The following is a 17,568-nucleotide window of genomic DNA, read 5'->3' on the forward strand; positions in this document are numbered from 1 at the left end:
GGTGTGGCAACCCCCCCCTACCCCTGCCCAGACCAATGGTCCTGTTTCCAGCCCAGGGCCCACAGCCTGGGGACGGCTCCTGCAGGTGCTGCTGCCACAGCAACTGAAGCCCTAGAAAGGAAAGTCCTTGGCACAGCGGTCAAAATGGCTCAACCTGAGAAACTGATGGGACCTCAGCACAGATTACGTGAAAGAGGCAGGCCCACCTGCTTTGCCGCCATTCCCCAAGGACCACAGGACCTTTCCCTCAGACATACAACTGAAACCTTCCCCCATTGGAATGTGAGTTCCTTATAGCTCTGTTTGCACCCTGAGGGTTAGCACAGGGCTCTGCACGTCATAAGTGCTTAGTATTTTTTTTATTCAAAGAAGAAAATAATTCAGGAAAATAATCACAACCTAGTGCCAACACACCTGCTTCTGAGCATTCTACAGATCAGGATAAGACCAAGACCCTCCCAAATCAAATCTACATCTTTTATACTTATTAACTTCAATTAAAATCGAAGTGGCATTTGAAGATAATGACAAATAATCTACTGCAAAGTACGAATCAGGAATGAGGGCGCAAGAAGCCACAGTGAAACAGTTCACCAAACTATTGGACTTTTTTTTGAGAAAAGAATCAGATGCTAGAAATGACAAGCACTAAATACCATTAACACACCAAAAAATAAAACAAAACAAAACAAGAAAAACTAAAGCATGATTTTGACAGCAAAGTTCTCTTTAACGATGGGCATCCATCCCAGACCATCTGTTTCTGTACAGTACACCATCTCGTTAGAGCAAGCCTCCAAGTTAGTGTAGAGCTTGGAGAAAAGGATGGGGTTCCATGAAAATGTGGGATCTAACCTGCGAACCCCAAGAGCTGGCTGAACCTGGGGCAAGTGGGAAGCCACCTGTGAGTATAACGTTGGGCTAACCCCAGAGGGACGCTCTACTCATCTCTGCCACCACTGAGAGGCTCTTCTATCATTCCAAGTTCAGTCTACCCCGCTTGCCCGAGAAGAGGAAGAACTCAAGGATGCCTCTCCACACTCCAGATTTCTTATGATGAAGTATTCCTAAAGGAAACAGAATTCAGGTGGTTTTGATGGGAAAAAGGGATCTGAGAAGGGGAGATGACCTTGGTCTCAACAACTCACCCCCAACTTCCCCACCTTGCCTCCACACAAGGACTTTCCACCCTTTTGTAGAAGGGTGGTCTCCCTCCATTAGAATGTAATCCCTCGAGGGCAGGGTTTAGCACAGTGCCTGGCACACAACAAATGCCCATTGACTTAAAGATTGGAAAGCAGAAGAGGGAGGGAAAGGGAAAAGACAATTCTACACTTGAGGATCAGAGAACTCTTTGGGGTCAGCCTGGGGGACTGAGGACCCGAACTCCTGCCCACCAGGAATGAGCCTTTCACTGGGACAGTGGCTGAGCCTCTGAGGCAAGAAACAGGGTGTGTGGACACAGGGGCCTCTCACAAGAGCAGCCAACATCTCAGGGGAGCTCAGAGTGGGGAAATCAATTCAATAAGCACGCGTGAAGCATCTGTCATGTGCCAGGCACTGTGCTGGACACTAGGGTTACAAAGACAAAAATTGACAGTCCTTGCCCTCCAAAAGCTTACATTCTCCTGGGAAGAACAATATGCACTCAGGTAAATAAATAGGGGAGCTGGGTGGCGCCATAGTGAACAGAGCACCACGCCTGGAGTCAGGAAGACTCATCTCCCCAAGTCCAAATCTGGCCTCGGACACTTACTAGCTGTGCGACCCTGGCCCTGTTTGCCTCAGTTTCCTCATCTGTCAAATGAGGTGGAGAAAGAAATGGCAAATTACTCCAGTATCTCTGCCAAGAAAACCCCAAATGGGGTCACAAGGAGTTGGACACAACTGAAAATTAACTAAATAACAAAATTAATGCAACATGTATGTGGGGAGAGAAAGAGAGAGAGAACAATGGAGCAGAGGGTAGAGAGGCAGTGACAATGGCTGAGGATGGAACCAGGGACTCCAAGACACAGAAGGGAGGAGGGAGAGCAGATGGCATGGAGCAGTCTCTGGGAAGTGGTGGAGGAGCAGGCTGGTTACGGCAAGATCAAATCTGTCCAGGAATATCTGGTAGCTGATGATGCGGGAGGGGATACATCCACTGGGGAGTAACCTGCAGACAGACAATAAATGAATCTGTGGTGAGTACAGAGGTAAAAACAGGGCCAGGATGGAAAGGGGCCCCTCCCAGGGACGCCCTGTGGAGACCACGTTTCCTTCATCAAACCTCTTCTGTTCCTCCTACACCTTCACGAGTGAGGGAAAGAACAAAGCTAGGAAAGGCAGAGGCAGGGACTGGGGGACAGCAAACGTCGTGAGTCTGAAGAGGAGAGAGGAGAGAGAACGAAGGAGGAGGGATTAGCGTCGCAGGAGAGGAGGACAGTGCTCCAAGGACCAGTGGATCTGGGTTCTGCTCAAGGTGGGCCTTCCATCCCATGTCCTGTGCAAGTCAGACACACGGGATGGCCAGTGGGCCAGAGCCTTCTTGGGGCTCTCTGCACCTAAGGCCATTACCAACAAAATCGGCAGGCTTCTCACAGGGCAGCCCTCCGTTTTGCTCAGTGAAAGAAAAGTCACTGCACTTGTTAATTAACAGGTCCCTGGTGACTTTCAAATGGTTCCATGGAGTGGCTGGGACAAACCAGACTGTGGTGTTGAGAACATGGCAGGTGGTGAGGAACTGGAGGCCCTGAGGGAGGCCAGCCCTGGAGAAACTAGAGTTAGGGTTAGGCTTAGGTGTAGCTCTTGGGAGGGAGCCAGCGGAGAGATGCTGCCAACGGGCTGCATGAACGTGGGTGAAAAATCAGAACTTTGCCAGAATTAGGGCAACTAAACACATGAGGCTCTCTGACTCAGCGATGGCCCCTCGTCCCCCCAGGAAGGACGCTTTGCAACATCCAGCTCTGTGGTCAGAAAAGCCCGGATGCTGACCGGAGGCTCTGGATGCACGTGAATGTGGCGGGTCACAACAAACACAAGAGATGGGCTCTGCCACCACGATGAAGGGAAGGGGATGGACCAGAGAGGCGCTATCAGGCAGGGTGGATGGACCAGTGCGCTCTGCCCCCAGCTGCTTGCCTTCTCCCAGGGAAGGGGGAAGGGAAGGGAAAAACAGGTCTTGAGTTCTTCTCAAAGGAAAAAACCATGAGAGGCGACAAGGTCTGTTCTCAGACCCTGGAGCAGGAAGGCCTCGTGGGTGCAGGGAAAACACTGGGCCTGAGGAAGTACGCAACATGGACAAAGCGAGAGCAGGCAAACCCTTCTACATCCCAATGTCTACACTGAACCAGGTTCAAGGAAGGAAAAAAACCTGAGGGTGGGTGAGGCTGGGAAAGACAGTGAGCAGGGACCTGCCTGCCCATAGGACTTCCTTTCCACGTGAATTCCCTAATTCACAGTCCAGGGAGGGACCTGTCTACAATCTGACCCATATTCGTCCTACTCATCAGACTCGAACTGCTTAAGATTTCTCTCTGGTATGAACTGTCTGATGTCGGACAAGTTCAGCCCTCAGATGGAAGGCCTCCCCACAGTCGTGACATTCATGAGTTTTCTCCCCACTATGAATCCTGCAATGGGAAGCAAGGGATGAGTTGCGGCTGAAGGCCTTCCCACATTTACTGCATTTGTGAGGTTTCTCCCCAGTATGAATTCTTTGATGGCGAGCAAAGTGTGAACTCAGGCGGAAGGCCTTCCCACACTCCTTACATTCGTAAGGCCTCCCCCCAGTGTGAATCCTCTGGTGGGAGGTAAGTTCCGACTTATGGGAGAAGGCCTTTGAACATTCCTTACATTCATAGGGTTTCTCCCCAGTGTGAATTCTCTGGTGATAAATTAATTCAGTTCTCCGGCCAAAAGCCTTCCCACATTCAACACATTTATGTGGTTTCTCTCCAGTATGAATCCTATAATGGGAAGTAAGAGATGAGCTGCGGGTAAAGGCCTTCCCACAGTCTTTACACCCAAAAGGTTTCTCCCCAGTATGAATTCTCTGATGACAAATTAATTGTGTTCTCTGACCAAAGGCCTTCTCACATTCATTACATTTATAAGGTTTCCCCCCAAGATGAATCCAGTAATGAGAAGTAAGTTCTGATCTATGGGAGAAAGACTTCTCACATTCACTACACTCGTAAGGTTTTTCTCCAGTGTGAATCCTCTGGTGATAAATGAGTCCTGTTCTCCTGCCAAAGGTCTTCCCACATTCTTTACATTCAAATGGTTTCTCTCCAGTATGAATCCTATAGTGGGAAATGAGGGAAGGATTGCGGGTGAAGGCCTTTCCACATTCATTACATTCATAGCGTTTCTCTCCAGTATGAATTGACTGGTGTCGGGTGAGTTCTGCCCTCAGGCAGAAGGTCTTCCTACACTCATTACACTCATAAGGTTTCTCTCCAGTGTGAACTGTCTGGTGGCGGGCGAGTTCTGCCCTCAGGCGAAAGCCCTTCCCACACTCATTACACTTATAGGGTTTCTCTCCAGTGTGAAGCCTGTGATGAGAAATGAGGGAGGAGCTTCGGTTGAAGGCCTTCCCACACTCATGGCATTCATAAGGTTTCTCTCCAGTGTGAATTCTATGATGGGAAATAAGGGAGGAACTTCGAGTGAAGGCCTTGCCACACTCATCACACCGATACGGCTTCTCACCGGTATGAATACTCTGGTGTCGGGTAAGCCGCGTCCTCTGGAGGAAAGCCTTCCCACACTCCTTGCATTCATAAGGCTTCTCCCCAGTATGAGCCCTGTGGTGGGAGGTAAGTTGTGACCTATGGGAGAAGGCCTTCCCACAATCTTTGCATTCGTACGGTTTCTCTCCAGTGTGAATTCTGTAATGGGAAGTCAGGGAGGAGCTGCGGTTGAAAATCTTTCCACATTGACTGCACTGATGATGTTTCTCTCCAGGGTGAACAGACAGATGAGAAGCAAAGGATGAGTTGAAACCCATTCTGCATTCATCATAGTTGAAAAAGATTTTCTTGGAGCAGATTCTGCTCCATTCATTCAGATCCGGACACTGCCTGAAGCTCCTTCTGGGAGCCTCAGAGCTGCAGACACTCCATCCGACAAGTCCTTGGCCTCGCCCTGGGCTTCCGCTTCCGCCAGCAGCCCTGACCGCCTCCTCCGCCTCTTCCTCTCTCTGCTCCCTCTCCAGGCCAGCATCCCTGGGGTCCCAGGCTCCCCTCAAACGGAGAACAGAGGGATCCGTCCTTGTGAGTCTCTCTTGGGACCACCGTGCCACTGGAGCGCCCAGCTTCAGACCAGACTCCTCGGCTTCCAGTCTAGTCTCCCAATCTGAAAGACAGAAAAGCGTGAATCTCCCTCGTGCTCACTAGGGATGGACACGCATAGTCCTGTCTTCTCTCTCCTTCCATCCACAAAAATGAACGTCGCACTTTAACGTGCAGAACAAGCAAGAGCCTAGCTATTTGTGGTGCATAAACTCATCCTCACAATGACTTCTTAAATAGGGAGGTCAGTTATCACATTTCCAGAGAAGACTGAGTGACTCAGCTGGCCCAGTGCACCTCCCCATAATGCGAGTAACCCAGGCTGTTACCCTGAATGAACCCCACGTGGCTGTGAAATTTCAACAGAAATCGGATGGCCATTATCAAAGATGATTAGAGGGGCCTCCTGCATCATCCGGCAGAATCTGCTCATTCTGCATCGATCGCATACACTTGGGCAGCCAGGTGTAGACACTAAAGTGTCAGCACTCAGGACTTGAAGTGCTTCCTCAAGACAAGTCATTTGTCACCCTCTCTCAGACTCAGTTTCTCTAAAATAGAGATGATAGCCACCTCCCCCCCCCGCCCCCATCCACCCCTACCCCCGCCCCAAGGAGGATCAAAGACAATGAGCTGACAGATGGAAAACGCTTTCAAACCTTTGGCTAGCTATCAGGATTCTCTTGTGTGGATTTATCTATGCACATGCAGTCCCAAGCTTTTCAAGAGCAGGGGCTACACGGCCCTTGTGTCCCTGTATTCCAGGTGCTAAATGCTTCCTAATTGCATGATTGGGTGAGGATTTGGGAAGGAAAGAAGATAAAAAGGAAGGACAAAGGAATGAACGTTTATAAGGCACCTCCTGTGCGCCAGGCAGGCACCATGCTAAGTGTTTTATGAATATGATCTCACTGTATCCTCACCACAACCCTGAGAGGGAGGTTAGGGTCATTTTACAATTGAAGAGACTGAGGCAGAGAGAGGAGAAGGGACTTGCCCTGGGTCACACAGCTAGGGAGTGTCTGAAGCTGGATTTGAACTCAAGTCCTCCTGACTCCAGGCCTGGTGCTCTGTGCCCTGTGGCGCCCTCTAGCTGCCCCTAGAAAGGTCACCAAAGGAAAAAACTAGAACCATGATGGGGGAGAGAGGCCCCCTTACCCTTGGTGCCTCTTTCTTCCAAGGCCCTCAAATCCCCATCCCCCACCTATTGGCTGGCCCACCACAATACTCCACAGTCTTGTGCTCAGACCACTTGCCCCAGGGTGGTGTTCACAGCTACGCTTCTTCCATGGAGATGCCCCCACTCTCACTAACCCTTCCCACTCATTCAGACAGAGGTAGATTCTTGTGTCTACACCTTTCCTTCATAATTTCATCCTAATTACAACCCTAATTCTGAGCTGAGAACACATCTGAAGGGTCTAGGAAAAGTCTACAGAGGGAGACAGCAACCAGTTCACACATCCTGGAAGAATTCTTGGCCAGGGGACTCCTAGGGAAAGCCCCAGAGGCTGCCTGTCAAAAGCCAAACAAATAATGATGAAGAGACCCAGTGAAAAACTAGTCCAGGGGACTTCTTATTCCACCCCTGGAGCTCCTGGGTAATAGGAAAAGAGGCCTCCAGCAAAGCTGGTCCCAGAACAGGCAGGAAAGCCAGCCCAGGACATGGTGCTGTCTCCAGAGGCAGAGCAAGCTGAGGGCTCCCCAGAGAACGTCCCACAGTCGGGAACCAAGAGCAGGGTGCCAACCTGGAAAAGAGGTCAAGGAGACACAATCTGGGGAACGTGAACTCTGTTTCAAGAAATTATAAGTGAAAACTGCACAGGGCAAAGTGAAGCTAGAAGGAGTTCTTCTAAACTCCTCAACTCCTCAACTCCAAAAACAAATAAATAAAGCCACAGTGTGGATCACACAAGACCTGGCAGCTACGACCAAGACATAGAGGAGATCACAGGGTGCAAATTATCAAGAGGCAAAAGCGATGGGGCTAGAACCAAGAATCACTTACCCCACCAAGACAAGACTCAAAAAACTGACATTTCATGGAATAGAGGGCATCCACACACTTCTGACAAAAAGACCAGGGCAGAGTAGGAACTTTGAAATACAAACACAAGAGCCCAGAGAAACCTGGCAAGGTACATGAATTTGAGCAAACAGAAGGGCCTGCATGATGACGTAGGGCTAACATTCTAATGGGGGTAGGAAACTAAGGTCCCTTTGGGACCTTAATGTCTTCAAAGGATAGTGAAGGAGGTCAATTAAAAATCAAATAAACTAGGGATCCTGGGATGGGGTGGGTCTGTTCTGAAGGTTTAAAGGGAGGAAATCAAAGGAGCCTACAAGGAGGAGGAGGAGGAGGAGAAAGAGCAGAAGGAAGAGGAGGAGGAGGAGGAAGGAGGTTGTACTGGCTACTTCTCCTAATTGGTTTGCGTGAAAAGAAGAGTGCACAAATATGGAGGGAGGGCTGGGAGGGCTGGGCATCAGATGAAGCTCATTCTTACCTGAAACAGCCAAAGTGAGTTGGAAACACATGTGAGCGCATACACACAAAGTTTGGTGCAGAAATGCAACAATTTCAAAAGGGAAGTCAAGGGGGGGAGGCCGCCACAGCAGGATGAGAGGCTGGATAATGCCAGGGATGGAATAATCACAGACAAAACAAACTTCCTGATCTCGAGGAGCTGAAAAGCACTGAGTAAGCCCTACCGTGTGGGACAAGCACTGTGCTTTGTGCCAGAGACGTCCCAGCCTTTCTCTGACTACAAGCAGGCAAGTGGGGAAGGGACACTAGACTTTCTGTCACCACACTGGCTTTCCAATGTCAGATCTCTTTCCAAATATGTATTTGCAGGAGTTTGCTAATATTTGGGATGGCTTGGAGCCTTCCTTGTAAAAAGCAGAAATTGTTACAGAGTCTACAGGAATGTAAGCAAATTTAGCTCCACCACCTGAGCCCTAAACATGGCCCCACACATCCCAGGGCCAAGGGGTCATCGCACCAAGATGCCAAGTCCCTCAGAGTACCACAGGGACAAAGCCAAGGCATCCTGCCTGGGCCCGCTTCAGGCCCAGAGGTAGCCAGGCCTGGCCTCAGACAACTAGCTGCGCTGCTTCCCCTCTGCCTGCCTCAGTTTCCCCAACTGTAAAATGGAGGTCATAAAACAGCCCTTCCCTCAAAGGAAGGATCCAATTGTGAGGATCCAATGAGATCATCTTGGTAAAGTGGCTGGCACACACAGGCACCTCCCAGCTGGGTGCCTGTGGACAAGTCATGTCACCTCCATCTGTCTCAGTGTCCTCATAATGGGGATAATCGGACACCCCTTCTTGACATGGTCAGTCCATCTCCTTGTCCTCCTGGGATGCCCAGAGCTCACTCCTTCCTGCCATCTCTATTTAGAGACCCCACCAGGTGCTCCCCTGCACTCTTCCCTGTGCCTCTGACCCTCCTCCATAGCTCTCAGGCCCAACTCTGACCTCGACCACCAGTGGCCCCCTAAGGCTCTCCCTCCTTCACCCAGTAGCCAAAGGGACCCTTAAGGACAGGTCTGACTCATTCAACTCCAACCCAAAAGCCTTCTACAACCTGGCCCCAGCTGGTCTTTCTGGACTGGTCGTTACTGGCCCTTCTGCCCTCTTGACCAGCCGGACTGGCCCCCTGGTCTTACACACACAGATGCGCACATGCATGCACGTACACACAGAGTCCCCTCTCCCTTTAGCAGGAGGTTCAGGTGCCATCTTTTGCGTTTATTTACTACCTTTTGTCTCCTTTGTGTACTTAGTAAACAATATCAATAATGAATACTCTGGGCTCACTCACTTTACACCCATACTGTATACATTTTTATACATCCCGCTCATCTCCCTCCATCCGGATGGATGCCTAGGTCCTTGTCTCATTTTATCCTCTGCACCCAGCATGGTGCCTGGCATACAGTGGGTGCTTAATAAATGTTTGTTAATTGCTTGAAGACTCCTTTATTCTGGTAAGAACCAGAGAGAAAGCCCAGCCCATCTCAAACCCTGAGAACAAACAAGAGACAAGCAAGTCTGAGCCTTTCAATCCAACATGGCCCCACGGCTAATGGGACCAGCCAGCTGGGAACCCAGCAGAACCACCGAAATCCTGTGGGAAATGGCCCATGTGACACAAACTGCAATAAACTGGGCTTTTTTTTTTGGTTTCCACAACGGAAAGACTAGGCTGGGATCCATGGCTTATAATTCTACAGGGGAGTCAGCTCAAGAGGGCAAGGCACTTGTTATTGTTGTTTATTCATTTCAGTCGTGCCCACCTCTCCGTGACCCCATTTGGAGTTTTCTTGGCAGAGATTCTAGAGTGGTTTGCCATTTCCTTCTCCAGCTCATTTTACAGACGAGAAAACTGAGGCAAACAGGGTCACACAGCTAGGAAGTGTCTAAGGCCAGATTTGAACTCAGGTCTTCCTGACTACAGGCCCAGCACTCTATCCACTGAGCCACCTAGCTGCCCAGTTAATTAACTAATAATAATTTAGAGTTAGCTCAGGCTAATAATGATTGATTTATTATTAACATAATTTGTTAGTTGTGAATTCCTTGCTAATTAAGCTCTGACTCTGTGCCAAACACTGGGCTCCACTCGGCAGGATGTGTCACTCTCAGGAATGAGGTGATCACGCACCACGAGGAGTCATGGGGCATTCCCCCGAGAAAGTCGCCAACCACCCTCCACTCGTCTTCTGCCCAGCTTGAGGCTGCAGCGAGGGAGGAAAGGAGACCGTCACACATGGGATGGACAACCTCAGAGGTCAAGCTGTCCTCATGAGTCTCAGACCTGGGCCGAACAGAATGAAAATGGCTCCTGGGGCTGAGGGTCCCTCCCGCCCCTTCTCCTCCTGCAGGAGCCCCCCGCCTGCACTAGGGCCTTCCCTCAGAGACGACCTTCCATCCACCTGTTTCTAGCTTGTGGGCTCCTTCAGGGCCTTTCTCTGCATCCCCAGGGCTTAGCACAGTGTCTGGTATACTGCAAACACTCAATAAATGCACACTGACTACCTGAGACAGCATGTCCTTCTTGGACTGAACACAGCAAGTCTGATCTCCCTATTACAAAACAGTCTTTCCAACCAGCGTCTCTCCTCGCCCCTTCCCGAGCCTCCTCTTACCCATCAGCCTAACAACAACAATTGCTAACTTTCATCTAGCACCTACTATGTGCCAGGCATTACGCTAAACATTTCAGTTATTATTGCATTTGATCCTCACAACAACCTGGGAGGGAGGGGCTATCATGATCCCCATTTTACAAATGAGGAAACTAAGGCAGACAGAAGTGAAGTGAGTTCGACAGGTCACCCAGCTGGTACATAACTGAGGCAGGATTTGAACTCAGGTCTTCCTGACTCCAGGCTTGCACTCTATCCACCACGCCCACCTACTGCCCCTTTCATAGCACTGGACCATGCCGAATGCTCCCAGGACAAGAAAAGCCCTTCCCATGGGAAGGCAGTAGAGATGGCAGAGAATGACAAAATTAAGGGGGTCCCAGTGGAGGAAGGGCAGGGTCTGGAGTCATCTTTCCGACACACTGAGCAATGGAGCTCAGGGAACAGACCAAAGTATTTTAGGCACCTTCACTCACCTGTCCAACAACTTAACCCCAATTCCTTAAGAAGAGAAAGATGGGCCCTCGGGGGACAGAAAAGAGTAAAGAAGGGGCCAGACCCCGAGGGACCCTCAGACAACACAGGCATAAACACATGATGGCACCAGGGAGTAGGCGTCATTGGACACAGGGCAGAAAGATGAAGGAAAAGTCTGGAAGGAGGAGCCAGAGACAAGGGGAAGAGGGAGGTGGGTCACAGCCAAGGGCTCCCTCCAGGACGGAGAGGTGAGGGCGCCGCCGGCCTGGCTGAGCTACAGAACTGGGGAGAAGAGAGCGCCAGGACAGCTGCTTGTCCGCCACAGGGATGACTGGCCTCCCTCGTCTGCCCACTGAGCTCTCTCTCACACTCACCTGCGAAGCTGCTCCATGCACCATCTCCTTCCGGAGTCCAAGGGGCTTCCCCTCGCTCCAACTGGTCCATCACATTGGGTTGGGAAGCGGCAAGTCCTGGTGATGGGAAATGGGAGAGTCCTGGGGATGACGACCACCTCGGGTCCAGCCTGGCCCCTCTCGCTGGGACAAGGCAGCAGGCTCAGGGGCCCAGGAGAGCCCCATTGGCTCCTGTCCTATCTCCAGGGAGCTGCCCAGGGACTTTCAGGGACAGTCTGGGACCCAAGGGAACAGGAGGGAGGGGGGATCCACACTCGGGAAGGGGCCAGGAAAACCCTTCCCCCTGGGAACAAGGCCCAGCGGACCCCCCGTGACTGTGTCCTCAGTCGAGGCCCCTGCCCTCCCTCCAAGGGGCAATGTTTGGGTCCCAGGGGAGCCTGGGGTCCTCACCCAGGCAGACCATGTTCCTGTAATTCTCCAGCATCACCTCACAGTAGAGAGCCTTCTGGGAGGGGTCTAGATGCCCCCACTCCTCATGGCTGAAGGTCACAGCCACATCCCGGAAGGTCACCGATCCCTGAAACATCAAATGCTTTTGTCTGGACTGACCCGTCGGCCCGAGGTCCAGAGGAGGGAGGGGGTCCTTCCAGATGACCAGTTCAGTCTTATTTGAGAAGAACTAAGTGTCCCTGTTTGGTCTAAAACATAAGACAATGACCAGAGATACCAGGGCAGCTTCATAGGATTCTGCTGCTGGGGAGCCAGGGACCCAGGGCAAGACCAAGGCTGACCTGCTCTGACCCCTGCCCTGCCCTAAGTGGCTGTGCAGGACTCTTCTCTCCTTGGATGCCAGAGTCATGACAAGAGCCTGTAGGTGGGTCTTCCTGCCTCTGCATTCCAGTCCATTCTTCATTCATTCATTTTCAGATCTATCTATCCTGCCCTAACCTCTCGGCTGACCTCCAATCTCACATCTCTAACAGCCTTTCAGACATCTCCAACTGGCCATCCAGTATTCACCTTAAACTCAACATACCCAAAAGAGAGCTCATTATCTTTCCCTCTACCTAAACCCTCTCGGGCAGCTAGGTGGTAGAGTGGATAGAGAGCCAGGCCTGGAGTCAGGAGGACCTAAGTTCAAATCAGGCCTCAGACATCTGCTAGCCATGTGACCCTGGACAAGTCACTTCACCGTTTGCCTCAGTCTCCCCATCTGTAAAATGAGCTGAAGAAGGAAATGGCACAAACCACTCCAGTGTCTTTGTCAAGAAAACCCTAAATGGGGTCACGAAGAGTGAGATACAACTGAAACTGAACAACAAATCCTTCCCACCTCCTTCCTTTCCACCCACAATCACCACCATTCTCCCAGACCCTGAAGCTCACAATTTGTAGGAGTCATCCTGGACTCCTCACTATCTCTTACCCCCACATCCAGGCTGTAGCAGCATCTCTGGTTGACTTCATCTCTGCAGCACCTCTGGTCCATTTCACCTCTGCATCATCTCTGGGTCCATTTCACCTCTGTACCACCTCTGGTCTATTTCACCTCTGCAGCACCTCTGGTCCATTTCACCTCTACTACAACTCTGGTCCATTTCACCTCTGCAGCATCTCTGGTCCATTTTACCTCTCCAGTATCTCTGGTCCATTTCATCTCTCTAGCATCTCTGGTCCATTTCACCTCTGCAGCATCTCTGGTCCATTTCACCTCTGTAACATCTCTGGTCCATTTCATCTCTCCAGCATCTCTGGTCCATTTTACCTCTGCAGCATTTCTGGTCGATGTCACCTCTGCAGCATCTCCCCAATATACCCCTTTCTCTCTTCTGACATGGCCCCAACAGGCCCTCATCACCTCACACTTGGACTACGGCAACAGCTGCAGGGGGAAGTCTGCCTGCCTCAAATCTCTCCCCATTCCACTCTACCCTTCATTCAATCACTAAAGAAGTTTTCCTAAAATGAAGGTATAACCATGTCACTCCCCATACTCAATAAACTCCAGTGGCTCCCTATCACCTCCAGGATCCAACACAAAGTGCTGTTTGGCATTCAAAGCCATTCATAACCTGCCCTGCTCCTGCTTTTGCAATCCCCTGACTCTTCCATTCAATGTCACTGGACTCCTGGCTGTTCCACGAACAAGACGTCGCCTCTCCCACCTCTGTGCCTTTGCCCTAAGGCATCCTGGCTCCCTTTCCCGGCCCCACCAGGCTCACCGTCACCCTGGTCCGACCTGGCCTCCACGCTCACCTGCCTGTCGGCCATGGCCAGTGGCGTTGCCTCAGTTTTCCCCTCTGTCCAGGGGCACACACAACCTCTGCCCTTTGACCTGCAGCCTCCTCCCAGATTGTAGCGGTGGGGAGAGAATGAGGCCAAACAGCCCAGAAGAGGCCGGGCGGAAATGAACAAGAAATAAATTCCTGAGGCCGCGCCCTGAGCACGCAAGGCGTTCTGGGAAACGTAGTGCGGAAGTGGCAGCTCAGGGCTTAGTCCCGCCCAAACCCCCTGGGCAAGGGGAGTAGTCAGGCGGAAGTGCACCTGCCGCGCTCTCGGACCCTCCCCCAGCGCCCCAGCGCTCACCTCCTGGGCAGATCCCGCCAAGGGAAGCTGCAGGGGAGGAAGCGGAGAGTACGCCCCGGCCCCGCCGTCTGGGTGGGCAGGGGAGATATATCTCTCCCTTAGTCCCCATGGGGATGGGGAGCTCACTACCTCCTCTCCAAAGACCAGGAAGCCAGCTTTTGTGGACAGCGCCCCAGATTCCTCCAGACCAACTCCAATGCCGCTTCCTCTCTACCAATGCCCTTACAGACAGGGAGCTCACTACCTGTTCTCCTAGATACGCGCCTCCAGTTCGACCTGGAAGCCCCTCGACTGGGACAGAAGCTCCTCACCCCCAGCTTCAGTGTGAAGACCCGCCTAACCACCACTCGGCCATCCAGCAAGGCCCGGGGTGGATACAGAGGAGCGCGGAGGGTCCGGAACCCCGGACCTGCCCCGCGGGGGGCCTCGCCATCAGGGGCTGGGGCTGGGGGGCGCTGGGGCCGGGGCTTGGTGCGGGGCCGTCTCTGGATTTCTGCGGGAAGTGGATTAAGCGAGGCGAACCGCACGAGGTCGTGGGCCTCACTGTCTCCTCCAGAGTCATCAGGGTCCAGGGGCAGGGCCGAGTCAGGACGACAGGCCCTGGCCGGGATGCAGCCGATGACCTTGGCGTCTGGGATGTCTGCCCCAGCCCTGAGCGCTGCTCCCGCCGCCTGCTCGGCAGCTGGGACAGGTTGTTCGGCGCATTCGGAAGGGAAGCCTCCCGATCCACTGAGCCGCCTGTGGGTTCCCTCAGCCTGGCTTAGCCCGAATGCCCAGAGGGTTGAGGGACGTGCCCCAGCTCCTTGGAGCCACAGGTGAGAGGTGGGTGGCCACGGGGGTGGAGCGTCTGCCCTGAACACACCCGACGCCCCTACATCGCTACGAGTCGAGCCTGCTGCTTTTCTACTTTTCTTTCAAGCTCCCCACCTTTTTAAGCGAAGGGCTCCCAAACCCCTGCAGGCTTCAGACCAGCTGGCTGTACCTCCATATGAAAAGGCCAAGTACAGGGGAGACCGATGGTGAGGAAGGTTAGAAATGGATGAGGTAGAACTGATCCTTTCTAAGGCCCCTGGCCAGGGGGCAAAACCTCCCTTCATTTACTCCACCCAGTCCTCTCTCTGCACGGGAGAAAACGTGGGGACTCTAAACCCTAGGCTGTTTTAGATTCAATTTGGGATTCAAACTGGCCAGGGCATAAGGTCTCTAATGGAGGGAACTGGAAGCCCATGGAAGAGGAAGCCAAAGAAAAGATGGATTCTGAAGGCAACTCCAAGATGGCATGGCCCTACGTTTGGTACTCAGGAGCTTGGCTACTGGGCTGGAGGAGCTGAGAGGCTTCAGTAGCCAAGACGGCAAGACTGGACCCCACCAAAGGAGGCTGCTGACGCCTAGGCAGGGGCTTCTCTGCCTTTCCTAAGAGAAACACTCAGGATTTCTCAAAGCTCAAAGTCCTCCAGGACTGTCCTTTCTGGGCACACGCTCCAGGTCCTTCCCCATGGACACTCTGGCTCAAATTCTTCTCTCACCCAGAACTGAGGAGATGCACCAATCAGAGGGGATCTTCCCAAGGCCAACGCTCCTGTGGAATCGGGGCTCTGCAAAGAGCTGGGTAGACTAGGCTTGGCAAACCTGAAAACACTACAGAAAAATGTATTTGCCTGGAGAAATTGACTGCCTTCAGACAGAAATGCTTCGCAACTGGCTGTAATCAATATTAAAAGACCCACCGCTTGGCCCCTGAGCACAGCAGGCTCCCAGCCCTCTCTGTTTGGCCGGGAAGGGCCCCTCCATGTGCCTTACGTGACCTTACCCCAACATGCTTTGTGAGAAACTCTTTTCTTCTGTTATGCTCACTGGGTCACGGACCATGTATCACATTGCTTAGGATGAAAGTTTATTACATAGAGTCAGAATTTAGGGTTGTTAGACAGCAATTATACATCTGTCTGACCCCACAGCTCTCACCCAGCTCAGCACCCCTGACTCTCCAATTTGTCCCAGAGGCCCTGCCTCCCAGTGATAAATTCCTCTCCAGAGCTTCCACTGGCCCCAAGCCCAGCCTCTATTTGCATCCAAGGGCAATCTCACTACAGACACTCAGTGCGCAGGAGCTGGCACACGCGCACTCTCTCTCTCTGTCTCTCTCTCTCTTTCTCTCTCTGTCTCTCTCTGTCTCTCTCTCTCTCTCCTTTTTCAGCTTTCTGTGCTGTCTTCCCCTCCATTAGAATACAAGCTCCTCAAGGGCAGGAACTGTCTTTCTTGTTGGTATTCATCTTCCCAGCATAATTAATCCTTAATGCTTTATCTATCTTTATCTCAGCTGGAGAAGGAAATGGCAAATCCTTCCAGTGTCTCTGCCAAGAAAAGCCCAAGTGGTGTCACAAACAGTGGGATGTGAGTAACAACGAATCTCTATCTAACCTTGGTACTCCCTTATTCAAAACAGGAAAGACCTATGTTCAGTTTGGAGAAAGATGCTGATGAGCCGGAGAGCAGCCAGAACAGTGAAGGCCCCAAGTCTGCAGATGAGAAGATTCGGAGGGACATGAGTGTGCCTTCAAGTACTGGAGGGACCATCTTATCAAAGAAATATTAGATATATTTGGCAGTGAGCAAATGAAGGCTAGATGTTAGGAAAACTTCCTTCAGTTAGCACAATGTCAGAGTGGCCTGAGCTGGAGGGCCCCGGGCACCTTCTTGGGGAGAGGCTACAGCTGACTGTGAGGCTGCTTCCAGTTTTAGCTGGCCAAGTTTAGCCTGGAGAAAGCATGTTCAAGGGCTTCCCTGAAGAGTTTAAACTTGTTTTTCAGTTATTTTTAAAAAGAAATAAACTTAAAGAGTGATGGGGGGGATAAGGAAAAAAAGAAGAGGGGGGAATAGAGGCAGGTTTATTGGGGGTGGAGGTACTTTAGAAAATGCCAACTTAGCTTGGTTGTTTCCTCAGGCTAGTTCTTCCAGACTGAAGCTCATTAAGCAACCAACAGGCAGTCATCAAGCACTAGGCTCCCAAACACAAAGATAAAAGTGAAAATCCCTGCCTCAGTGTCTTCCACTCCAGCAGGGGAGAGAAATTAGACATCCATAGGCAGACACAAAATCCATATAGAACCTTGGAGGGGTAAGCAAGATACCAGTAGGGAAGGAGGCGAAGCAGTGAAAGGGCTGAAACAGAAACCAGGAATGCAGGGGGCAGGGTAGGGGGAAAGGAGGACAGCCAGTGCAAAGGTATGGAGATGGGAAGTGAAATGAGATACGCAAGGAACAAGAAGGCAGCCAGTGTCACTGGACCATGCAGTACATGAAAGGGAAAAATGAGTAACCTCAGGTTGGGAAGGTGGGAGGAGGTTGCCTATGAAGGGCTCTGAACACTAAATAGAGCATTTTATATTCAATCCTGTAGGTGACAATTACTGGAATATATTGGGGGAGCAGAAGGGGTGACCTGGTCATTTCTATGCTTTAGGAACATCACTTTAGTGGCTAGAGGATAGACTAGAAAGGAGAGTATTGAGGCAGGCAAACCCCTGGCAGCTATTGTAATAGTCCAGGTATCAGGTGATGAGGGCCTGCCTGCACCAGGGTGGGGACAGCATCAGAAGACAGAAGGGGCTTATTTGAGAAATGCTGCCGAAGTGAAATGGACCAGAGATGCTACAGAGGTGCAAGGGACCAGAGATGCTGCAGAGGTGAAAGGGACCAGAGGTGCTGCAGAGGTGAAAGGGA

General features: G+C 51.6%; 1 protein-coding gene across 1 annotated transcript in view; it reads right to left on the reverse strand.

Moving 5' to 3' along the window:
* Nucleotides 1-1,896: 1,896 nt before the first annotated feature.
* Nucleotides 1,897-17,568, reverse strand: part of LOC114040934 (zinc finger protein 850-like) — a 31,065-nt gene continuing 15,393 nt past the window's right edge. Inside the window, exon 5 of the mRNA XM_027859177.1 lies at nt 1,897-5,006. Within this exon, the coding sequence (XP_027714978.1) occupies nt 3,506-5,006 (1,501 nt within the window). The 3' untranslated portion in view covers nt 1,897-3,505. The remainder of the gene's footprint in view (nt 5,007-17,568) is intronic.

Source organism: Vombatus ursinus, unplaced genomic scaffold (assembly GCF_900497805.2).
Source record: "Vombatus ursinus unplaced genomic scaffold, bare-nosed wombat genome assembly UNPS02014159.1, whole genome shotgun sequence".
Classification (NCBI taxonomy): domain Eukaryota; kingdom Metazoa; phylum Chordata; class Mammalia; order Diprotodontia; family Vombatidae; genus Vombatus; species Vombatus ursinus.